This window comes from Vespa velutina, chromosome 1, assembly GCF_912470025.1.
Source record: "Vespa velutina chromosome 1, iVesVel2.1, whole genome shotgun sequence".
In the NCBI taxonomy this organism is placed as follows: Eukaryota; Metazoa; Arthropoda; class Insecta; order Hymenoptera; family Vespidae; genus Vespa; species Vespa velutina.
The window spans coordinates 11,343,884-11,370,707 of NC_062188.1; the positions used below are offsets into that span (position 1 = coordinate 11,343,884).

The 26,824-nt window shown below is 35.5% G+C and overlaps 1 protein-coding gene across 7 annotated transcripts in view; it reads left to right on the top strand.

Annotated features, from left to right (window-relative positions):
* The window catches only part of LOC124951151 (transcription factor AP-2-epsilon), a 139,823-nt gene that overhangs the window by 83,532 nt on the left and 29,467 nt on the right, over nucleotides 1–26,824 (top strand). For 5 of the 7 annotated variants that reach the window (XM_047499029.1, XM_047499019.1, XM_047499039.1 and 2 more), the window contains one exon: nucleotides 19,171–19,548. In XM_047499029.1, coding sequence (XP_047354985.1) covers nucleotides 19,171–19,548 — 378 coding nt within the window. Of the gene's footprint in view, nucleotides 1–15,503; nucleotides 16,721–19,170; nucleotides 19,549–26,824 lie in introns of those variants that run through there. The other 2 variants (XM_047499009.1, XM_047499000.1) reach the window with 2 other exon arrangements.

The following is a 26,824-nucleotide window of genomic DNA, read 5'->3' on the forward strand; positions in this document are numbered from 1 at the left end:
CTTTCAGGAACGTTTGGCTTTTATACGTAAATCGTATACGTAATATTTTACTTGTATCAAAAAATAACATTTAAAAATTTTCTCTACAAAACGCGTTCAGCCGGACATGACGTAAGATCTCAGCTACCGAATTCAGCTATTTACACAATATATTGTGTACAAATAGCATATATACTTTCCAGACCTTCCGAACATGAATAAATGCTATTTATAGGTAATATTTTCAATTTTATAAAATTGAAATTCAGTGGCAGCATTAACTCGGACTCGTTACGATAAAATCTCAAAAGATTGCCTCCTTGAAAATTAAATCTTTATCATTTTGCATCTATAAAAGAACATTGTACTTACAAATCAATTAAGGGAAATCATTTTTATTTGAAAAAACAATCGTGTATACCTACGTATAATACGTATAATACATATAATGCATACATACGTGAAACATATACGCATAAACCGCATAATTCTACGGTTCATACATTTTATGACATTTTTATAACGCTCTCGCGATGGTCCAGAGTGGGAGGGCAAAGATCGACCCGCAAGATCATAAATGTTTATTCGCACGAGAGAGTGTCGCAAAGTTTTAGTTCGAGGGTACTAATTTTATACTAAGAAAATTTAACCACGATTCGCGGTAGTCTAAAGGCCAGTTATAAAACACTTGTGGCGTCTTAGATAATGATAGGTATGCACGATGCCGTGCGTGCAGCGGTTTTTGATATACTGTTTGTGCTTTCGGAAGGTAGCCGTTAAAATTTTACCCGTGAATGATAAACCGTGCTTGCTGCCGTTCGTTTGCACTCGTGATTTCCGGAATACAATTTCAAATACTGTAGAAATTTCAGATTTACTCTTTTGTAATTATTTGCTCACAAAACAGCTTATTATTAATTATTACGAAAAGACGTTAAAACTACGAAAAAGAATTATAAAATTATAAAATTTATTGTTTTTGAAAATTATCAATAATTAATTTATAATTAATTACTTTTAATTTAATAAATCTTTGATATTTTTAATAATTATTATTTAAATTATACCGTTATATGACAAAGTTATTCGAAATTATTACGCAACTAGACAAACTGTGCCATATCAGCATATTTCCTCAAAGTCATTGACGAAAAAGTCGTTTTCTGTTCCTACTAAGCGCTCACACCCACGCGATATTTCGAAACCTTCCATAACGGGAATCAAGTAAGTACTTGCAAGAGCATTTGCAAGATAGCTTCAACGACTTTTTGGGAGGAGTATGAACGATCATGTAGATACAAGCAAGAAGACAAGAGTCGAGAGAAATTCGAAGATAAATGCACAGATATAGACGGACAATATTGTTAAACAATTCTTATGAAGCCCCACGCAAATTATCCTCCAAGCAAGATCTTGAGACGGTGCCAACGCGAAGATTGCCAAACGATTATCAAAATTGCTATGCTCGTAAACGTGATTTCACGCGGGCCGTAAGTACATTAGATGACGGCGAATTTTTATGCGAGCTCGAAGATGCGTAGGTAGCACGTGAGAACCCCACGAAGAGTAAATGAAGAAATGAGCGAAAGAAAGACAGAGAGAACAGAGAGAAAAAAGAGAAGAAAAAGGTAGAAAACTATCTGAGTAATTACTATATTAACCCTTCATAGAACATAGTACAAAGCACTGACAACTTCGTGGCCTCGCTTTCATTCTTTCAAAAGATAAAAAAAACAGAACAAAATCACAGTACACAACCACATGCGTAATCCGAGATACTGTCGCGCGATACGTTTACGAGAATTTATCGAGGCAAAAGGTAAAGAGAAAGTTACATTCTCGCGAATAAAAATCTCTCTCTCTCTCTCTCTTTGCCTCCTCTGTCTGCCTGTCTATCTGTCTCTTTCTTTGTCTGTCTGTCTGTCTGCCTCTCTCTCTCTCTCTCTCTCTCTCTCTCTCTCTCTCTCTCCCTCTCTTTCTCTTTCTACAGACATTGTAATTTACAAATACCAACCTGCGTCGATAACTTGGACCATATTTACATAGATTCCATAGGATGTTCTGCTTATGCACGAAGTACATAATGCGTCCTCGTATAGTAGAGTGTATAATTTGTATACATATATATATATATATTTATACATAAGCACAGAAATCTATATACCTATATATATAGAAACTAACGTACTCATGTAGATGACACATATATCAGAATATTCAAAAAACGAATTTTACCCCTGTAAATTTCAACAAATCCTACTTTTCGCCCAAAAGGCAGTAAATAAAGCGTGTTCTACCGAAAAAGAAAGAGAAAGAGAGAGAAAAAATACACCTACTCCACAGAAGAGGAAGGAAGCTGCGAGAGGACAAAGGAAACACTACTCGGATCTTAACTATGTCCTCCGTCGTCTTCTCAGTGCTCGTGCACTGTGCGCTCCTTTTTCCCGCCAGAGCCGGGCTTTGAGGTAGGCAATAAAGATCTGGATTAAATCCCATTCGCACCGTACGCACCGCAAAACGTATAAACATAGCCAAAGCACGTAGGAAGCAAGCAGCTTCTCTCTTTCTCTCTCTCTCTCTCTCTCTCTCTCTCTCTCTCTCTCTCTCTCTCTCTCTCTCTCTCTCTTACGTGAAAATACAACAGGAACTCAATAAATGGCAGGCTAAAGGAGGGCAAATTTATCCGTGTAACAGCCATTTTATACCAGCACAATATATTATTATACTCTCTCTTTCTCTCTCTCTCTCTCTCTCTCTCTTTCTTTCTTTCTGGTTTATCTCCAAACAGGAGCGTGCGCGCGCGCCGGTGCAGTAGCCAAAGGCTTAAAATGTTGAAGCTATGCGTTTCTTTGCTAGCTGGCTTATTTAATAATTTGCATATTTCGGATTTATTAAAGTACGAGAACGCATAAGGAACTCGAAGGTGTCATAGATCAGATTATTGTTTTTATTTTACTCAAATACGTTTTATTCCTATGCTCGAACTTTAAGCGTTCGTCTTTTCTATGGACAAATTGACTCATTTCTCGACGACTTCGATAACGATGTAAATTAGATTCCTTGTCTGGTTCACGTTCCGGCTCACGTCGATTCGCGTAAAACGTTTGCGCTACGATATTTCCTATTTCTCGCTTGGTGGCAAGTAAATACTTTTTACTTGTTAGTACAAATGAGAAAGAAAGAGAAAGAGAGAGAGAAAGAGAGAGAGGGGGAAAGAGAGAGAGAGAAATTTATCGATAGCAAATAAATCGACAAGGAACGTAAGTTTTCGCTCTGTTGGTCGGCGCTCAGCGCCGCCATCATCGACACCGATGATACAAATAACCCTTGCAAGTCGTCTTGTAGCTCAGTAACAAAAAGTAAAAGAATGCCATGATACAATCATTTGATTTCTTGTGGAGATTTTATTAGGAGCTGCTATTAAATATGCGCGGACTTTCGATAACGTCTGAGAGTTGTATCAATGTAAAAAGGAAGGCCGAGGAGGCTCGTCTAAAGAGAAAAAAGAGATAGAGATAGAGAAATAGTTGGAAATATATCGTTCCTTTCTCCTAAAGGAGAATCGCGTGTTCTCGATGCTAATAGTCGCATCGTGAAGTGAATATAACGAAGCGTAACATGATATAAAATAAATTCGTGTTAAAACTATACAGCGATATAACGTAACACTTTCTTCCGTTTCTTCTTCTTCTTCGTTCTCTTCGTCTTCTGCTTCATTAGATCTTCCTATTTATGTTATTATTAAGAACGTAACTTATTCGAATTATTTACTGTCTACTGCTTATCCAATCGATGTTTCTTAACAAATTTAACAAAGGAAATTTAAGAATCGCTAACCTTTCTATGTTTCATTCGGCAACCGCAATGGCCGATCTCCATCATCTAAAAACATAAGCTCACTTATCGTCGACAAACGCCATCCATGGAAGATAATAAACGTATGCTAGCCGTGTCATAAAAGGTTCTTGTGCTCTTTCTCGTTGCTTCTTTTCCATTCGACGATGACTAGCCGTAGACTCGGTACCGCGATTAAACGTTTTATTGCACTCATTTATATGCACTCTATCTTTGTCAAAGCGCAGTTTGCCCGTCTTTTTTCATGTATGTACGAGTCGACGGATCTACGTGAATACTTGAAAACGACGAAGCATTTGGTAATGGCAACTTTTAAGAGAGAAAGATATTTATATCTCGTGGAATTCATATAAAAACTATAAATGTTTTCTACAAGACACTCGGTATATTCAACGTACGATAAACATTAGAAATTCATTTATTGCTCTTTCATATATATAACAATTAAGTGTGATCGTAGAAATAAAATAGAAAACTGGATAATTATTAACGAAATCATACCAAAACAATTATCGTCACGAAGATACAATAATCTCAATGAACAATTACCTGTTAACACTAAACGACCGTAGATGCAATTAAGTGGTCCTAAAGACTGAAATCTATGATGACGTATCGGACGATAAAGATATTTATGAAATGATTTTCCTATACTTTTATAAAAGGAACACATCTTGGACACTTTCTAATGACGATGAAGAAGAAAGAAACAAGAAGCATTACGATTTCATCTTTTTGACTTCTCATTATTATTAGCCCATTGTACTCTCTTCGGAAGAAGGCAAGACAAAGGCGATTGGAGTTCATCTCACTTTTGTTTCATACGTACATAGTACTTACTTATTTACGTATTCTTTCTTCCAAGGAGAAGAGATTAGCCTTGAACTGCCAAGCATTGTCTCTCTTGATCGTGGAGGCCCCATCGTCGATTCTTGTATCGATGCTCGAACTTACGCATGCGGATACAACCGTTAACCTTTTGCTGTCCTACTTCCAATGAGAGAGAGAGAGAGAGAGAGAGAGAGAGAGAAAGAGAGAGAGGGGGGGATACTGGCAATGATGTTCTGTAGAGACGCGTACATCTGAATATGACTCATAGATTCTCTCCCAAGTAATATGACTTATAAATCGTATGTCTTGTCAAAACGACCAACGAAATATTACCGTTGATTCTTGTTTAGAAATAAAGATAGATAGATAGAGAGAGAGAGAGAGAGAGAGAGAATTTAAGAATGTAAACATTTTGTCCAACGACGAATCATGAATTTTATCTCAATTACTCTTCAACGTAATGTAATTATATACCTAACAACGAAGAGATGAACGACAAAGAGGTGAACGACGAAGAACTGTTAAACTATGAAAATCGATTAATCGCGAGAACTTTTTAACGACCAAAGATTTACAAAGCATCGATCATCGACATCGTTAATGCAATGTCCGCTCGTTTACGACAGCTTCGGTAAAAGCCTGTATATAACAAGCTGGTTTCAAAATTAGCTTGAGAAAAATGCATTCTCGCTTAAGGAAGAAAGATAGAAAGAGATGATTAACTCTTCTCTTTCTCTTTCTCTCTGTCTATCTTCGTCGATCGGACGTCGTCAGACTATACGGAAGCCTGGAAGGTGTGTCGCTTGTCCTGAAAGGGTTCCAGAATAAAGAACCTTTTCAGCTTCGGGGGTGTTCGCCGCTAAATTTTATGCATTGCCATGCAGAACCTTTAAAGCACCTGAACATGTCGGCCTATACCCTTCGGCAGATTACGTTCTACTCTATCTACCTGTACTTACCTCTTCTATATGGATTTAAACATAAGGAAGCCTATCTACGCCATTCCGAAAAGTTCATGTGCACACCTTCGACAAGAAGAAAGAAAGAAAAAAAGAGAACGAGAAAAAGAGAGAGTGAGAGAGAGAGAGAGAGAGAGAGAGAGTGACAAACGTGTGTGTACACATGCAACTACCTACAGAAGCAGGCCGAACCGGTGAGCGTGAATGTTTAAATATTGCCGCCACGTTATAGGACAGGGCGTGGAACCTGTTACCAGTTCAAGTAGGCGGGTTCGATTTGAACTCCATCAGTCCATGAATTAAACAGATCGATTGAGCTCTTTCTTTCTCTACGATTCTCCTTAATATTACTTCCATAATTTTTTTTGTATATTTATAGGAATTCATTTATGTATTCACATATTGCATTAGATTCACTTAAAACGTGCATTAAGATTACAAAAGCAACGGAAACATTAATATACAAATATCCTAGCCATTTGATCTTGTTTTTAAGTTATGCTCTAATTTTTCTTATTACTAATTAATCTAATATAATTATTACAGTTAACTTACAGTAATCTCTATATGTTTAACTACGTCCTGTACGACAATTTCATCGAATTATCCTGCTTAATAAAAATTCTATTTCCGTCTTGTTCTACGCACAAAAAATGAATTTAAACTTTTGTCGATACGATATTGACATACCGATCATACATACGTTTCTACATAAGTCGAAAAAGATTTAGAGATGTTTAAAGTGCAGTCGAATGAATATGCGAGATACAGTTATACTCTACAAATCATACAAGAATATACGAGATATTCTTACAGGTCACCGTAGAGAAAGAAAGATCGACAAATTAAAAGACATTTGCCTATCAAATTAGACTCGATTGATTTATTGTCATGAGTAACTCACACTACCACGAAACGTCTTCACTATTAAGAAGAATCAATTACTATACTTTTCAATTTATTTTCAATTTGCAAAGTATAGAAGAAGAAAATAAAGAAGAAAAATGAGGAACAGAATAATAAATAGATATCGCGCAAGGCTAAAATTCAATAATAATAATAATCTTCCCGATTAGTATCCTATTTCAATGCAAAGAGAAAAGTCGGAAAGTATTTGAAACTTTTGAGAAGATCAACGATGGATACCGATATCGATGACGTCTTGATATCGTATCGCACTGTATCGATATCGACTAGTCGTTCGAACCATTCAAACACCAGTAAGCGAGCAAGTGGATCGGATTACCCGTAGCGTTGAATATTATTAATAACTCTGAGGAACGTTAAATCTACTTGATCGAGACACACGAAACTTTGCCAGTCTCGTATATATATATATATATATATATATATATATATATATATATATATATACACAAATATCACGAATACACATATCGCCAATCTTTATTAGCATTATGCAAGTAGAATTATACAAGTAAAGGGCAAACGTTATCAAGAAAAAAATGCGAGGAAAAGCGCGTAACCATGAACTTTTGCTCATCCCTCTCCACCTTCGATATGCATCTTAACGTTCGCAAATAACGTGCCTCCGATTGATTCCAATACGATAGCTTGCCGTTGATTGCAGCTAAGGCTAAAAGATCGATGACTATAAGTTTCCCTTTATTGCGTCTAAAGACTAAAAGTCTCCATTCCTCGGCAGAATCTCTCGCTTATCTCCGCCTGTCTGTTCCTTAAGACATCAACTTTTATTCATGAATTTCATCTTTCGGAGATTCATCTATTTGTCTGTATTTAAACTTCTCGAAATAATATCGATCGGATACGATTGGAAAGTGAACATGGAGGAGTTTTCTTCTCTTAATTGTTAATTTCGAAAAACGAATCGAAAAAATTATTTCATTTTTATTTAATTAAGTTCACGATAAGAGAATAAACATATTATTATCTATTCATCGATCATTTTTTAAAATTGTTTACATATTCATTGATAATTGACAAATGAATCTGTTGACAGATTGATAAAAGAAAAAGAAGCCAAAGTTTTAATATTATTTATTTTTTTTAATTTTAATATTTTGATCAATTCACTTGCAAAGTTAGAAAAAAATTTTCATTTTACCTCTTATTGTGTTAAACTTCTAAACGAAATCCGAGATCCTTTTGATCAGAACGAAATCTTCGAAAATAATTTTTACAAGTCAGGGAGCCCGGAAATGTGTCACGGAAGTTCACCGAAGCGTAAAAAAATATCAATTTCCTGGCTCGGCCGTCTTGTCCGACGAAGGTAGAGGAAACGAATTCACCTACCATAGAGAACGTTCGTGCACCTGTCACCTGCCTCGCTACGTAACCTACATCCACTGAACAGATTATAGTTGTCAGCCGCCTACGATCCGGCATGCAACAAGAGATGATTGCTTCTAAGGAAGGTAGTGAGACCGCGCGAGTTTGGAATTAGCATAACACGATCTAATTGATGCGATTCTGCTCATGCTGAAACGACGTCGTCTGTAAGTACTTATATATGTCTTTATATATTGCTTCGACCGAGAAATCGACGAACGGAGTGAACGTAACGCCAAGAAAGCGTCAATGTTGAAAGAACTAAAATGAAAAGAGAAGAAGGAGAGAGACAAAGATAGAGAGAGAGAGAGAGAGAGAAAGAGAGAGAGAGAGAAAAAAAGAGAAAGAGAGAAAAAGAAAGAGAGAGAAAAAGAGAGAGAGAGAGAAAAAAAGAGAGAGAGAGAAAAAAAGAGAGAGAGAGAGAAAAAGAGAGAGAGAGAGAGAGAGAGAAATAATAGAAATAGATTAGAAATAAATGAGATGAAATAATAGAAACAGATGAGATAATATTCCATTCGCTCAAAACGGAATATTATCTCATGCTAGAACTCCTCTTTCGCTCTATCGATGTCGTCGTCGTAACCGTCGTCATCGTCGCTCGAATGATGGGTATCTTCTAATTGTACATTGTCGATGATTTGTATCGCGTAGAATAATAATAACAATAATTCCTTCGATATTACCACGCTTTATCGTGGATGAATAAGCGATAGATTTCCTTTGAGACTCGCAGAAAGACCGCACTCGTTCGTTAGCTCTTCGTTCAAATTAGCAGCACAAGATCGAGAGTTCGAAAGCTGTTTCCCTGCCATTTTAGAATCATACAACTTTAGTACTTAAGACTTATGCTCGTTCTTTACTTTGCGGATTTAGAAAGAACGAAAAAACGTTTCGATTTTTCGTTCTTTCGATTACACGACTGAGCAAGTTCTTTCCCGAATACTTTTGCTTCGTAATGAACAAAGCTTTACGAGATGTGGGTATTACGAATATTGGAATTTAACTTCTGAACAGGAAGAGAATGATGAAGAAGAAAAAGAAGTAAAAATAGACGTAATAAAAGAGGTAGAAATAGAGATAGAAGAAGACTCGAGAGCACGTTGATGTCGCCTGAACCCTTTCCGGTATCGAAGGCAACGTTGTTGTATTGAACAACTTCCTAATGTGTACCTGATCGAAATGGTAAAGAGATATATCGACCGAGTTGGAATAATACAGGCTTCGATGTATCCACTTTATCACGAGTTCTCTCTCTCTCTCTCTCTCTCTCTCTTTCTCTGTCTGTCTCTCTCTCTCTCTCTCTTTCTCTGTCTGTTTTTCTCCCTCTCTCTCTCTCTCTCTCTCTCTTTATATTTTATGTTGAAAACGTCTGACAATCACAAAAATCAATAACCTGAAAGTTTCCCTAGTATTCTCGGGACTGACAACGTATATTTTATTATATTATATAAAAACATCATAACGCTTATTATATGCATAAATAGTCGTAAATTATTTAAAAAAATTAACATCTTTTCAATGACTGGATTTCGATATCTTCGTTCGAATGATAACTATTCCATAATAAAGTTCAATGAACTTTGATGAAACTCAACCGTGTGAAAATGGTCGAAGAACGACGAATCGATTAGTGATTTTCACGAAAGAAAACAAAGTAAACTACATTTCATCAGGTTTAATTAAAAGTAATACCATATGTATTATTATAGAAGAATATTTTCACGATCGTGGAACCACAACAAGATTCTCTCCGAAAGGTATAAGGTACCTTCTTTAATAGGTACGTGCGTATGGCTGGCAAATTGTATGCCGGTGAACATTATGTAAAGTAAACGTTTAATAACTGTAATCAGTTGCTTCCACCTTCGCTTAGCGATTCATATCTCTGACTCTTTCTTGCATTTTCTTCTAGTGGACAGCAACAGGTTCAAACTCCGCGGTAACGATAAATAAAGTTATATAATGAAAAGAGGGATGAAAGATCATCAAAGTCACCATTATACCTATGTAATTAATAAGATTTTTTCGATAAATACATAGATCGTATTTGGAAAAAATCTACGAGGTATGAAGTGTTTTTCGAACTACCATGCAATTATTCTCTAACTTAACGTCGAACTGAAGTTGATGGACAGAGTTCATACGTCATTGAATAAAATCCTCCTCGCAATTTTTCTTTCGCATACAAGCTCGTCAGAAGCTTTGCGATCTCGTGGAAGCCTGGAAGTAAAGAGTTTAGTAGGAAGGTTTAGTAAACAGTTGTATAGATATGCATGCGTGTGTGCGTTTCTGTGCGTTTGTGTGTGTATGGGAATGCAGGTGTGTGCGAGAGAGAAGTCTCACACCATCGCATCTCTACGATCGACTTTAGTCCCGTTAGCTTGAACCCTCTGGACCGGACTCTCTTGCCTCCTACCTCGTGAACATATGTCTCTTTGTGTGATCCGCGCTCGCGCGCATGAATATACTCGCACATACACATACGAAGAGAAAAGGAACACGCATGAGTCCGCTCAAATTAACGGTGAATATCATAGTGTCGAATTTTGTGAAGTTATTCCGTTCGTGAAGTTCATTTCAAATAAAGCCTGATAGATCCTTTCGAGGTATTCTCAAAGAAGCAATTCGTCGAACAAAATTATCATCCTCGTCGTAAAATCTTCAGCAATTCGCTCTTCTACTCGTACCTATTCGATTAATATATTCTCTTATCCATTCGGCTTATATGATCGCGTGAAATCACGAGAATGAAAGGAAAAACGAAATGAATTCTATTCCAAGACGTATTCATTCGGTTATATATTTTCAAATAAATTAATAAAAGAGAAAGAATAATGATGGATTGAATCAAGAAATCTGATATACTAGATACTAATCCTATATACTAAAATTTGTCAATCTTAATCTCATTTTGTTAATATTCGATCCCATCGACTTTGAATTCATAAAGAATCTACTTGTCGTCTATGCAACGATCGATCGATCTGTGATCTTGGAATGCAGTTTGACGGTTAATCAACGTCCTCTTTCGACATCGGCGATCCGTTAAGTAAGGTAAAGGTAACACAAGGAAAGGTGCGGTAACTCGAAGAGGAATAAGATAAGGGCGTCATGCGTTGGTTACCGTTGGGTGGCGCTGGATGGTCCGCTTGGAATGCCGTTTAGCGACTTCCCTCTCCCACCATACGTTCATCCAGAATCCTCTTTTTCTCTCTTTCTGTGTACCCTCTTCTCCTCTCTCTTTGTTTCTTCATTCTCTTTCCATCTTTCTCTTTTATACTTATACACGCATACAAAGACGTACACACATATATACGCAAGTAATCTTTCTCTTTCCCTTCTCTCCTTTCTCCTTATATACTCCTTTCATGGCACGAATACGGGTGCGTATCGTAGCCATCGATTATTGGCCCATCCTCTTCAAACTTTCTACCCTCCGACGTGTAGCACATTTCCATTTTGCATTCTTCGGCTTTTTTCCGTGCATTTTCTTTTTTTTTCAAATTTAATTCAGTCGTCAATTAAAACGAAACTTTAGGAATTTCATTGTTTAATTAAAAAAATCAACTTATTGATTCCTCGTTTGTTTTACTTAAAGTTTTATAATTTTTCGTATCAAGTCACTTTCTAATAACATCAAGGACGATTGTGCGCTAAATAAATTGAAAATCGTCGACTAGAATTTTCATTCAATTCCTGTTTAATTTTAAGAGACACGAACTCTAAATTGAAACTCACTAAATAATAGTTAAGGATATAGTTTATTAAATACGTCATAGATATGTGAACATGTTTATGCAAAAATCGTTTTATTAAAGGAATCTATCGATAATATTGCCTGCTAGCATAAATGAATATGTCCAAAAACAGGATAAAACGGTAAAGAAACGCTGAGACTGCTGCCGGCAACAAAAAACTATTAGAAAAGCCCTCGGAGAAAAACAGATTTACGCGAGCTAAGAGATGACGGAAAGGAATTCCCAGTTCCGGAATATTTTTTTCATCTTTTCGTTTTTTTCATTGACTTATCGAATCTCGGCCAATACGAATTTCGTGTTAAATATTAGAACATTGATTCTAATTACAAATATAATATTTACGATAGGTATTATAAAATAAAATGTTGTAGGTAAACTCTGTAACTATATTATATATTATCATATTTTATATATAAAAGGAATAGATTTAAAAAAAAAAAAATCAATTTTCATAAATACGTCAACAGTTTAATAAACACGTCAAACGAAATAAAAGACCGAAGAAAAAAAAATTAATAAACAAGAATTTTATCAAATTCAAACTGACTTCAGGTATCGTGATAATTTTTGTTGTTCCTTTTTTTAGACAGGGTCAACTAGAAGAATAATTAGCCCCCAGGTTTCTTACCAGACACATTCAGGCGTTAAACTGCATTTTCCTATTTTGCTACTTGTCCGACATGTTTCCGTTCCTGATTTATAGTCATTAGCTTTTTATCCAGTAGAACGAAAGGTGCGATTAATCAGATACCCTCTCTCTCTCTCTCTCTCTCTTTCTCTCTCTCTCTCTCTTTCTCTTTCTCTTTCTCTCTCTCTCTCTTTCTCTTCCTCTCTTTCTCTTTATCTCTTTATCTCTCTCTCTCTCGAAAATAGCATCAGGAGAGACCGCGTATTATTTTTCCATCGTAGTCCAGTTTGTGGCACAATAATCAACGAAATCGTATCTCTTTTCTATTTCGAATATTTGATATATATGCTCATCAAAATCAAAACGATTCCATTATGTTCGGTCGAAGATGAAGGTGACTATAAATTATGAAATCTTATTACCTTTCTTTCGAGAGTATTCATCAAAATTAAATATCCAATATCACCAAATTTCTTTTCGATTTTAAATACAAGTATCTCAAGAGAAATATATTTTTCATCGATTAAAATGCAAAGTTACTTACCTTTTTTCATAAATAAATCTTTTAAATGAATCTATAATATTTCTATAAATTATTTAACATCACAATCAATAATACGAAAAAGTTCAAATAAAAATACAATAGTTCTTTACATTTTCTTTATCAAGCTTTCTTATTTAGCTAGATGAGTCGAATTGCAATATCGACATACATCATGCAAAAGCGTTGCGTTTTCTTGACTAAGCCGATCACGAGACGTTCTCTCAATGGTCGTGCCTAGTTTGATATTTATAAACCATTGACATTAAATTAAACCCTTCGTGGCCAGTATTTACACGATAAGCATTCTTCAAATTAAATGACAGCCTTCTCAAAACAATTTTCTATTATCTCTCTCTTTCTCTATCTACTTCTTTCTTTTTTATTATAAAAAAAGAAAGACAAAAGCATCGTCAAATGCTGCAAGATGTATATTGCCACGTTTAAAAATGAGAATTTAAAACAATAATGTTGAATCCATGATTAATTCGTGTCTGAAAATTGTCCAACCATAAATATAAAGCATTTTTATAGTCTGTTTCATACGAAATAGGATTTACGATACACATTAAAATAGCACAATAATTTTACGATCATCTTGAAAAATCGGAAATCGTGCTGATTTTTTTTTTATTCTCACTATGTACATACATGCATATATCTATTTTATAAAGTACTGAAGAAATAATTGCTAACTTTGAAAAAGTCGAAAATTTGCCACACCTAAGTCGATTATCGCAAAGATATAATTACCATCGTTTCGACAACGACAAAATCAGGAACAAACTGGAAACCGTGCGAATCCAATGAAAAAGGAAGTAAGGAGGACAACATACACATAGATTTACGTATTATACATCTTTAACGTCGATGGTTAATTCGCGTGAGCGTATATACTGACTCTCTACCTAATAATTACAACTTGCAATAAGTACAGTAGCCCATAGAAACGATAACAGAAACAAGCAATATATCACGAGCAGTTACATATCAAAATTTCCATACGAGAGTACCCAGAGGCTAACACTAGCCCGAAGGATTTCGTTTATGTCGACCGTTACTTCTTTATTCCATCGATGTCGCGCTCAATGTGTAACTTTACCGATATTTTCTTTCTATCCCTTTAACAAGATAATTTTTTATTCGAATATTTTACCCTTCTCTCATTGAATATTTTCTTATTCAATAAGCAATATGCAGTCTCGTAAAGTACATAATAAAAAAAAGTGGAAAGATATCTTAGATAAAAGAAAAATATACGATTTCGAAAGACAAAGATCCCTTGTTTTCTGAATCGATGTATCTTCTTATTTCATATCTGAACACAAATCAAGATATTTTCGCTTAATGCCAATAAAAGAACGAAGCTACGAAGTACAATGATACTTCGAGCGAGCTCGAAGGAAAAATCTCAGAAGATCCATATCTACAGATGCGTCATGAAGTCGCCGCTGCAACACCAAGAAGGATCGTGCAAATAGGAACATTAAACGAATTTGTCCGCTCATAAGTCATGCGAAAAATCTATCTCACGATCTATCTCACTTTTGTAACTAGGATTAATCTCTCTCCACCTATATATATAGATAACCTTTATTACACATATCGTATGTCTTACGTAGAAAAAATAAACTGTTTTTAAAATGATAAAATGAAAATTTACACTTACACTTCGATATTTCAAAATAGAACAAAAAAGTTCTATTAAGTGCAGGTCTACAAAGTCTTTTAAGATTATTTTATAGCAGATATTATAAATAATTTTGATCGTCAGTTGTTTTAGATTCATGTAGATATTAAATAAAATTCAAAGTATATATTAAAAAACAATCTAAGAATATTTTGTACTCACTACACTCCTAAATATCGTAAAATATTCTGTATTTTAATCTTACACTTGCGACAACAGTTGACAAGTGACACAATCACGGAAACCACGCCTATCTCTACAAAGACATGAGGAAACGATCAAAAATCTTAGCCGACGGCAACGACGGTTTGATCAGGAAACATGTTGTAACACTTTGTCACTGCCACGGAGATTTTCAAACTCAATAAGAAAAAATCAAATGAGATCGGCATAAGTACTTACTTATTCTTCAATAACTCGACATCAGTTTCCGTAAAAGCATGATTCTTTTAATGTTAAGTAGCTTGATTATCTAAACACATTTGTTAAATAAATAATAAGAAAAATAATTTACGAATATGGAGAAAAGGTTATTGGAAGTTTGCTTGTAATAAACTCATTCCTCAATGATCAATGAAAAAAAAGATCGGTCTACTCACTCATAATCTCTCTCTCTGTCTCTTTCTCTTTCTCTCTCTCTCTCTCCCTCTCTCTCTCTCTCTCTCTCTCTCTCTCTCTCTCTCTCTCTCTATCTCTATCTCTATATCTGTCTCTCTCTCTCTCTCGCTCTCTCTCTCTCTCTCTCTCTGTCTCTATCTCTATCTTTATATCTGTCTGTCTCTCTCTCTCTCTCTTTCTCTCTCTGTCTAACTGTCTATCTCTTTCTAGTCTCTGTCTGTTTGTTTCCGTCTGTTTGTTTCCGTCTCTTTCTTTCTATCTCTCCTTCCTAGCTGTCGGGAGAAATCGGCAAACGTCGTTCAAAAGCGCGCGAGTCGTTCCTTCTCATTCGCTTGGCTCTCGTTTGGGACGGCCGACGGTCGGTGTTCGTCGAAATGGTGGGAGCACCGGTACTCTGAGAGTAGAAGCCGTCCACGTGGTGTACAGCGTATCCTCAGGCAAAATTTCGGTCCTCGAAGTAGTAGTTAGGCGCATGCTGAAACTACGTGGTCTATCTGAGCCTCTTCGTATACTGCTAAAGTGAGAGAGAATGAGAGCAAGAGATCGTTGGTAACTGGTGTCGGTGCTTGCTGGTAGTGGCAATGGTCGTGGTGGTGGTAGTACTAGTCATGATGGTGGTGGTGGAAATGGTGGTGGTAGTACCACTCGGTAAGAGCACGCCGTAGCACCTCCCGTAAGGTTTCGTCGTCATCGTCATCGTTGTCGTCGTCGTCGTCGTTCAGTCGGCCGATCGCGACACACCGTACTATCGCAACCGATCAGCTGTTTCTTTCACCTTTACGTTTTCAACGAGAAAGAAAGAAGGACAGATAAAGAAAGAAAGAGAGAAAAAAAGAGAGATATTAATCCATTCTACCTACTTGCGAGCAACCCCTTTTTATTTCTCTTAAGTTAAAAATCTACAGCATCCAGTCTATAAACTTTTGTCGTCTACGAAAGAGAAAAAACAAAAAAGGATGTCGATCGATCGATTAATATTTTCATCGAGAAAACAATAAACCATTCCTCCTGTTTTTTATTTTTTCCCTTATTAGAATTTCATGCAATGATCACTGAGATCAATTAATCCTATCGTTAAAAAATCCCAAGACATGCGAGCAAGGTAGAAATACGCGAATGCGGCCCGCGGTAAAAATTGATTCGTCCGAGTGCTCGAATGCCTCTTCTGTTTGCGTCTCGTACGAAGCAAGGAAGAAAGGTGATGGAACGAGGGGTGCTGTGTTCTCGCTCGTGAATCTTGTGTTGTGAGATGTGTACGAATAAGAGAAAGAAATAGAGAAAGATATCAGTGCGAGATATATATAAGAGATCTGAAAGTGTGTTTGTTCTCTTGAGATCAGAAAGTGTGGTTGTACGCTCTACTCAACTCATTTTATATCAGGTGATTTCACATGAAAAGGAGTTGGGTGGATCGAGAGAGGAAGATCTCGTGAAAAACGCAAACTGGAGATCCTAGGGATGTTTCCGCCGCGCACGGAAGCGCCAACAGCCGACAAGCTGGCGCTCTGTTACGCGCCACACGTTGACATGACCACGGTCATCGAAGTCGAGGTGGGATCTCATACCTTTTATCATTTATTTCCTATACTTTTCTAACTCCACGATCGATCTTTCAAATTTTTGAGAAATATTTATCAAATTTCAATTCGATCAGAAAAAAATCAATAACGATTTTAAGAGAAATCATTACGGTATTTCGTCAACGAATTTTCATTTAATTTATCGAAACAAATAAAAACATTTTCTAGGAAAAACTATTCCAAAGTTCCCTGGATCAGGTTTTAATCGATTAAACGTACAAATACTTTCCGTACACATTGAAATATTCAAATTTAGTTTAATTGTGTTTATATGCCGATTAACTCCTTGTGAAACCTTCTAATTTTTAAATTTATGATCAAATAAAAACTTAACGTAATTGATATTGTCGAATTAAGAATATCGAGAAACCAAGAAAAAGTTCAATAAAACTGACTGACTATAATTATATATAATTTTTTTCTTTGTTATAATTTGTATATGTGCGTAACGTTGTTACTGTTTTTGTTAAATATACAACAGTTCTTCGTTTCTGATGTCGCTCCATGAGCAGTACTCGTTAAAGAATCGTTACACGTTAGTACCGCTATAAAACGTGTTTATTTAAAAGCTATTAAATTCTAGCAAAATATGTATGTACTCGTAAAGATCTTTGTAACTATCGGTTATTTTAAATATGCAGTGAATTCTCTTCAATTCGAACGAAAAAAAAAATAGAAAAAATATTTGAGATCTTCGAAGATTCGTTCGATTAAACGAATATACAACATCCTTTCTAATAATACTAGCAATGACGATAATAATAATAATAAATAGGCAATACAATTTTTCTTCGTAAATTAAAAACGAAGGTCGATGTGGTTATTGTTAAAAAAAAATGAAGTTTCCTTTTTTAACGAATCTCACATTTAATTTTGAAACGACGCATTTAAATAGCCATTAGTACATATCGAATTTAATCATGACGAGAAACGTTTCATACTCTTTGATTCTTATCTAGACGTTTCGGGCTTTCCGTAAATGCTTCTAAATTTCTTAATGTGTCTTTTAATATCCAGAAAAGAAGTGCAATGATTTAATGTCTCTTTGATTCATAAAAGATAATCTAGAGAACGCAATATTTACCGCGTTGAAATTTTCTTTCTTTTTTTTTTATCTTAAGAACCGGCAATTGAGAGAAGTATATTCGGAAGATCATTGACTCCGTCGATCGTCTTGGAAGAGCATGGCAAATTTTGTTGCTCGGTAAAGGCCGCTCCCGTAGGAAAAAGAATTCCCGCGAACAGGTTCCACGGTCATAAAGCAGCGCCGAAAGGAGAGAAATTATCCCTTCCGGAGATAGCTGTTTTAAGAGTCTCGTAAAGTTCTTTCAGTACGTTACGTCACGTCGTCGAGATCGTTTATTTCTATGGAATATCAATCGAGAATATCTTGCTTGACAAAAAATCAACACGAGTTCGGATATATAATCTATGAAAGATCTACGAGAAATTAGTCGAATCTTACAAATTACTCGTGTCATTCAATTCTCACGAAATACCGAAGCGTTCGAATGTGTTCGAGCGTTTTAGAAACAGTTAGAGGAACAAGAGACGATAAAAGTCAGCATAGATAAAAGTTGTCAGTTTAGCCCTTACATCGACTCGGTTTATAAAGACATTCGAGATGGTATCGCATGGAAGAAAAAGAGAGAAACACCTAATGGCTTGAATATTCCTCGCCGAAGCAAAAGCCTTTCCCCCGATTTATAGATACGAGAAGTACGATATTATCTCCACTGTGAATAATACTCCACGATCGTCAAGATCGAAAGAGATTGGTATTATTTCATCGCGCGTTCGTTGCATCCAACAAGAGTGTCAATGTCTTGGACAAATCGAAGATTTATAAGCCAGTCGTTCGCTACTATTCGGAAACCAATCCATTTCGATACTCTTCTAACTCGATCAAACTATCGATCATCGCCTCGTATTTGTTTAAAATCATTTTGAAATTATTCTTCAAGTTTTCGGATAGGAATAGCTGAAGTGATAAAATACGTACAAAATATTTACGAAGACTCTCAAAAGCCAAAGAAATTAACTTGATAAAATAAAAAATAAAAAAGAAAGTTAGGAAAGAAGTACTATTGATGAAGTACTATACTATTAAAAGAAGTACTATGTAATATATTATTGAAAGAAGTACTATACCTTCCAAAAGATTCATGCGATTGATTTTATATCAATTTATTGAAAGCATTATCTGAATTATATATATTTCTTATTATTTAATTAATGAACCTATGAAGAGTTCCAAAAATCATCGATTAATTATCTAATCTCGAAACATCTTTAAATAGAATGACCACTTTAGTAAACTCCATTATAATTAATAAATCGCATATTCACGACTAACATCGATTAGTGGTTTACCTAAAGTAAAAAGGATAAATAGATAAAACGTGCATGTTATGTCCACAGGACCGATTGACTGGTCATGGAGGCATTTCCTCGCTGGGCGGCGGAAACTCGTCGCCTTACTCGGGTGCTCATCATCACGGTCATCGAGGGAATGGAAATGGTGGCGGAATGCCACATCACGGTGGTGCATCTTTGCCAACAGCGTCGGATTTTCAACCCCCGTACTTTCCACCGCCATTCCCATCGCATCATCATGCACCCGCCAGCCCACAACATCCGGGTCTTGGGCAGCCTCAACACCTGGATTACCTCGTCGGTGATCCCTACACGCAGACACTGAACACGCTTCATCAGCATCACTATAATCACCTGAGCGCGGCTGTTACGGCAGGCCAGAGGAGTGGTGATCTCAGAAGAGACACCGAAGGCATCCATGTGGTAAGAATTCGATACACTTTTCTTTCTTTATCCTTCTTTTCTTTTTCTTTACTTCGTTTTTTAATCTATTTTTTAATTTTTGAATAATCAGAGATTCTCTTGAATAAACCTGAATCTGAACACGTTTATCTTTTTTAACAAATTTATTATATCTACATGAACTATTAATCGCATAAATAGTGCAGTGTGTAAACATGTATATAACATAAAGAGTATCCAAATTTTTAAATATACATTTAATCAAAAGCATAGTTACGTACGTATTTATGTAAATATTTATTCGTCCAGTTGTCAACACGTAACACACAACTTAAATAACAACGGGTCATTTTCTAATCACTTTTCTAGTGAGTTATTTTAAATGTAAAGCCCAATTGGTAATAGTAGGTATCAACGGTAATTTCTTTATCGAGTGTACAGCTTTCGTTATCCTCTAAAAAGCTAATTGTCCACACGTAAGTAGACTTATACTCTAGTTCGTGACATATAATACGCGCAACGAATAGCGCGTAATATTAAAGCGTTCGCTGTCCGTTTCAATTAAACTACTCGAAATCAACGGAGATACGTACGATTTTCAAATCCACAATCATCCGTTGATTATTATCAATAGAAAACTCACCTTCCGTTCGCCAAATAAGAAATCACAAATCACGTGTACGCACATTATGTTATTTTTTATTTCGTTTTATCGAGACAAAAACATTCTCTCCTCCTTCTTCGTAGTATTTTTCAATGGGACACGTAATAACAGTTTACTGTCGACGAACGATCGCGACTTTTATCGCGATGGATCTTAATCGCACCGTGACATCGATGATTGCAAGGGATGACTTCGAAACGAACGTGATCTTTCACGTGATCCTTCTGTCTCATAGTCCCGCGAACCTTTACTTCTCTGAACGTTCCTCGATTGAAAAACGTATCTCCTTTGTTTCAATACTTCAATCGCTATTAAATCGGTACAGACATTCGATCGTGAGTTAGATCGCTTATCATCTTCGATTAAACACTCGAGATCAAGGGAAGAATTGAAACTTAAGCGACTAAAATATTTTTCTTTATCTCTTACATCGTACAACTCAATATAACGCCGTGTGAAACGTTTATAGTTAAAACGTTTGTAACGTTTCTTATGCTGCTACTTACAAGATGACTGATTCATATTTATCTTTTTACTTATATATTATTGTAAAAAAAATAATAGAAACACGTTGAATCAACGGAATACTTATAGATCCACGAAATGATTTTAGAAAAGAAGAGTGAGTTTTTTTATTCTATTAAGATAAAATAACTAGTCGAACTAAACGATACAAAGAGTCCCCATTCGTTTCTTTCAAACGAAGTTTGCAAGCAGACTGACTGATGCAAACTCGGATCGCATTACGATAATGTTACACCATCGAACTGTAGAACGAAGGTTAGCCTTAGCTTTTCCTTCCCTCCCTAATAACCAGGATAGCAATAGTATTTTGTGGTCCACCTTATTCCCCTTCAAGTCTTTATGAAAACACCACCCTAATTACATCGAATGACATGCTCGTTTCTACATGGATTACGTTTTTGGGCGGTCGGGTGTCATGTGACGAAAATGCAAAAGAGAAAGTTCGAAGAAATATGAGACGCAGGATCGAAAAATACGTTTTCAAACGCATCAAACCATTTTTCGCACACTTCCAAGAGGTGACTGAATGAAAAGGAACTTTTCCAAGGCATCTGCCTTAGACCATATGTAGTTTCGAATCGTTGAGTTTTATAGATGTTGATAGATTCTTCGTTCTTGTCTTTATTTTTTTTTTTAAACGAACGTATTTTCACTAAAATACAAAAAAATATCTATTTATTATAATATCTAAAATCTGAACCCACTGAAAGAACTAGTATCAAACTGCATCAAGACACGTTCACCCTTCGAAGTTTATAACCGAGTTATTGATTATCTCAAACCACGTACCCCAAATCTTCCCCTTTGTGTCCAATCTTTAAAGACGAGAGCTTTTCGTGAATTCGTTCGATTCGAGTTCTATTCGGATTTTTATGGAATTCATTCGTAAAAAATATTTGTAAAATAGTCCAAACGAAAGGCAAGAAAGATAGATAGACGAATAGAAAAGGAAAAATAAGATAATGATTTTTACACAGAGTACGTTGTTTAAAGTTTTATATCGTTAGCAAGGAGAATGTTAGCAGACACGAGAGCTTCGTGCTTGCGTATGTCGACATGTGACTTAGAATTTCCTAGAATCCAAGACAGGTAAGTATTCCAGGGACACGCGGTCTTAAGCTCCACTTGGAAACTATACTCGCCAACATCTTGCATAGTTTATCATAGTTCAGAAATTTGCCGTATTACGCTCTCAATATCTTCTTTGGACATTAATTTTAAACAATAAGACGAGAAACGTGTCGTTTCGTTAATTAATTCAACTATCATCTGGTGAAAGTAATAAATATATGTTTTATGTATTACTTATGTACTATTACGTATTATGTATAAGTATTACTTATCTACAATTAAAGTTTAACTTTGAAATTTTCACGAAAACATTTTTTAAGACATTAGATCATGTGAGAAGACGACAAACGAGCTTTGCAGATAAAATTGAAAACGGATCAACGGACAAAATAAACCCCTTTTTGCGAAGGAACGTTTTCTCCCCTCGCTCAAGTAATTTACTTATTAAATTTTTGACTGACCTTCGGCATTTCCTCGGGTAGGATGCCATGAACGTTTGCTTTGATGCAAATATGCTAAACACTACGATGTCTTAGACGATACCGAAAGTAAATCTAAACGAAAGAATCTAAATACTTTCCTGTTATCTTCTTTCGGAAATCACTCATTACACAGACGTTATATTAAAATAGATAGATATCGTTTCGATAAATCAAAAGTCATTCCGTAAAAATCTCACTTTATCGATCTCATCGTTCATGAAGCACGTTCATTATCGTTACAAAAAACTTAAAATATACACACGCGCATACATACATACATACATACATACATACATACATACATACATACATACATACATACATACATACATACATACATACATACATACATACATACATACATACATACATACATACATACATACATACATACATACATACATACATACATACATACATACATACATACATACATACATACATACATACATACATACATACATACATACATACATACATACATACATACATACATACATACATACATATACATATACATACATACATACATATATATATACATACATACATACATATATATATACATACATACATACATATATATATATATGTGTATATATATGTATATGTATATATGTTATATTGATTCGAACGAGAGAACGAATGTACGAATTATACGAATTGTTCGATTCCACCCTGCGCGATGAGAGAACAAAGAAAACAAGCGTGCTCCTCGAGAAGACCACAATACCAATAATCACCCGAGTGGATCGACAGATTCCAATAGCCTTATCCTTGAAAGCCTGAGTTTCCTGATATCTACCCCTCTCTATCGCGAAATATTGTATCTCGAACGGGAAGAAGCCCGTCGTTTATATGCCTTGAGGACGTGAGTTCCTAGCTAGAGATCCTCGAATTCACAAAATTTCGTAGCATTCTCGTCTTTACGTGTAGCACACTGAATTCTCCTCTAAAAGAAAAATTAGAAAATAGAATAAGACGAAAAACAATTCAGTTCAACGTTCGTCAAAGACTTTTTTCTTTTCAGTTTTAGCAACAAAATGGTCCGACGTCGTGAAAAATACATACGAAAGAAATCATACAAATTAATCGGATTATTTAACAATAAATCGAGAAAATCTATTTAACCAGTAAAAATATTTACCTTTGTCATCGTTTTTCGCGCGTTACTCCTCTCCAGCCGTATGTATTATAAATATTAGTACGTTAAAAGGCAAACAAAGCTACTAGTTGAGTAAATGTTAAAGAGGGATTTTCCTTGCCTCATTCTACTTTGTGATTAATTGCCCTTTTATATCGTTTATACAGTATATAAAACGAATACATACATAGATAGTTACACGTATATATTGTCCGCGATGCTTATATTAAAATATTTATATAACTCTTGTGAAAAATGCTGGTGAAGTCACCTGAATGAAATTTAAAACAGGATTTTATCGCGTTCGTTCGTTCTAGAAATAATTTCATGAAAATTCGTTCGCCGGAGACAAGCGTGAAGCATTCCGATTTGAACGATTAATTCGAACGTTCAACCGGATAAATCCATTTATCAGAATCAGCGTAACGCGAGAGACGTTAAGGTATAGCATACCAGAGAGGAGGCGATTTTATTTTACGCAGTGCGTTTAACGAGAGAAAGGCGATCACGTTTCATCTCATTAGTCGACAACTGGCATGGTTATATCGATTTATAACTAACGCGACTCGTCAAATAGGAGCACTGGCTTCACCGCGGCAAGTTAATTAGCACTACTCTTCTTTTTTTCTATTGCTGTGAAAGTACAGCGTTTTAATGACTCCAAGAGAAATGATCCACCGTTAGAAACGATAGTCTATAATTTTGATAATGTTTAAAATTTTTGTTGGCCCTGGTCTCAATTGAGGCGTACCTTAAAAAACAATTTTCCAGGAACGTCGTCGTTTTTTGAGTTCTATCAGAAAAGAATATCGACGAAACATTTTCGAAACTTCAATTTCAATTCGTCATAAATTGATAGAAAACAGCATAAAATTAGAAAATATTGGTGAACGTTCATGAACTATCGAAAGATCGATTCAGATTAAAAATCTTGATCTTTAACTTACATATACATATCTACTTACTTTGCTCATAGAAAACGGAATACGATAAAGAAAAGCGATTCATCAATCGACAAAATACCATATCAAGATTTCCTTCGTAGGTAAAATGAATTTATGGATACTCGTCGAAACTACGACGCGACGTTGAACAATAATGACAAGAGTTTCTAAGAAGAAAACCTTATTTGTTGGTCCACGCTTGATACAGACCGCGGTCCACATAAGACCTCGGCTTTTCCTCTCTCCTTTTGATTAAGATTCCATGCGTATATCCACCTTGTCTTTCGATTCTTAAAAGACTTTCCTCCGTTTTATATCCGTTGAACGATACATTTCTATCAACTCTCGTATCTCGGTAGAAACGTCGAAACGACAACATATAACGCGGCAGAACAATGGCCACGTTAGTGACCATTTAACGGGCCGTCCCTTCCATCGATTAAACGAACAACGCGATATGGGAATCGGAGATTGAACCAAATGCCGCAACGAACTGATACGATCGGTCAAAACGTTTAATAACTTTACTCGATGTAATTAAAAACCACTTTGCCGATGGATCAATCGACCAATCAATCGATCGAATCAGTCAATATTCGATATTTTACGGTTCCTCGTAACTAACTTCATTTGGTAATACGTTCCTCGAACATAACTTGTAAGATATATATATATATATATATATATATATATATATATACACACGTACGCACACACGTTTTATATAGATATGTTTATACGCATTTGTATAATAAAGAAATATTTATATTGTAAATAAATTATTTCGTTCGTTCATTCATTTATACATTCGAATATTTTTATAGGCGATTATTTAAGTCGTAATTAGTTTATTATCACCGATTCCATGTGATTTTTAAATGATCATTACATCGACTAAAATTACGAAGACATTACTTTCGAGCACATTCGATTACAATAAAAGAAGCAAAAATCTTCTTAGGAACCACCATGGTGACTTGTCGATTTCGCTGTCCACAAGTTGGCACCTCACAGTTATCGCGAATAAGCGCGTAAATTGCGCCGAGTTACAATGTCTCAAAGAGGACGTTAGCAAACTTGCAAATCATTTCCACCTGCAGTTTCTTAATCGACAGGTAATAAAGGACGTACTTTCATAGTAATCATACGGTCGAAATGTTCGGCGGGTAATATAATATGTTAATGTTTCATATAGAATGCTCGAGTCATTGTCGCGCGCTTCATTTTCTTTTTATCGAAATCGATCAAGATCGAAGTGGATCGTTGATCAAAGTTTCAAGAGAATTGTCATTATACGGCAGATCCGTATATATAGAGATTTTAACTGAGAAATCGATAACTACTATCTACCATACGTAATCTATCCCAGAGAGAGTCAAAGGTGGTAAAAGTTAGTGAACTTTCGTTTCTCCTTAATACATTTCGAATACGATCCGTTCCTGTAATAGGATCGCTACGAAAATGGATTCGAGATAACGATCTAACCGTACGCAAGCGTACTTTTGTGTTGTGCTTGAAAGTCAATCGAGATTTCTCCTATCTTTTATCTTTGTGATAGATGATTACGTCTGAGTTCATCGTTAATAACAATTCTCGTTAACCGATCGAAAAATTATCTTTTCAACGAAATCTCTTACGTATTCATTCAGAATTTCAAGAAACTTTTCTTTGATATTTCCGTCTATGTAGGTGTACATAAAACGTAAAAGACTCAAAGGATCGAAAATCGTGTGCTTAACTAACTTGTTTAATTACAAGCGTTTAAAGATTAATTGGAGTGACATTTGATCATTACCGATCTCAAGTACATAACCGGACATACAATTTTATAGCACAGGGTCGATGTAGACGTTTCTTGTCTATCCACATTGAATGATTATTATATTTGCTAAAAAAATAAAATAAAATATATATACATATACCAATACCATAGATACGTATGCAGTACTTCCTGTGTCCAAAAGCATTATCATCTTGTTCGTCATCTTGAACCACGTAGGAATTTGGTCTCCTTTTATCCGATCAACTTCTTTCCCACCTTCTTCTCATATTTTCCATCCTTATATCGAAAGTAATTGAGTATGAATATCGTTGCAGGAGCAAACGAAAAAAAAGATCATTCACACTCGTGTGCAAAATTGACCAAAGAGAGCCACTTTTCTTTCTCTTCCTTTCTCTACTTCCACAATTTCCCGCCTTTTATCGCTTCTCGTGAAAGAATACATGAACTAATTCTATCGCATTTTAATTGATATTTACATACAAGAGACATCAAGTTTTTCATATTGATCGTCTGTTTTGTTGGATGCATATGTCGATCGTTAATCGATGTCGATTGGAGAGTTTAGTTTTTGCTCTGTAATTATAGGAGATAAAAAGAGAAATATCTCGAATAAGTGTAAAAACATCAAGATTGAATTTTAAAATGGAACAATCAACTTTTGCTTTTTATCGGAATCAATAAGGT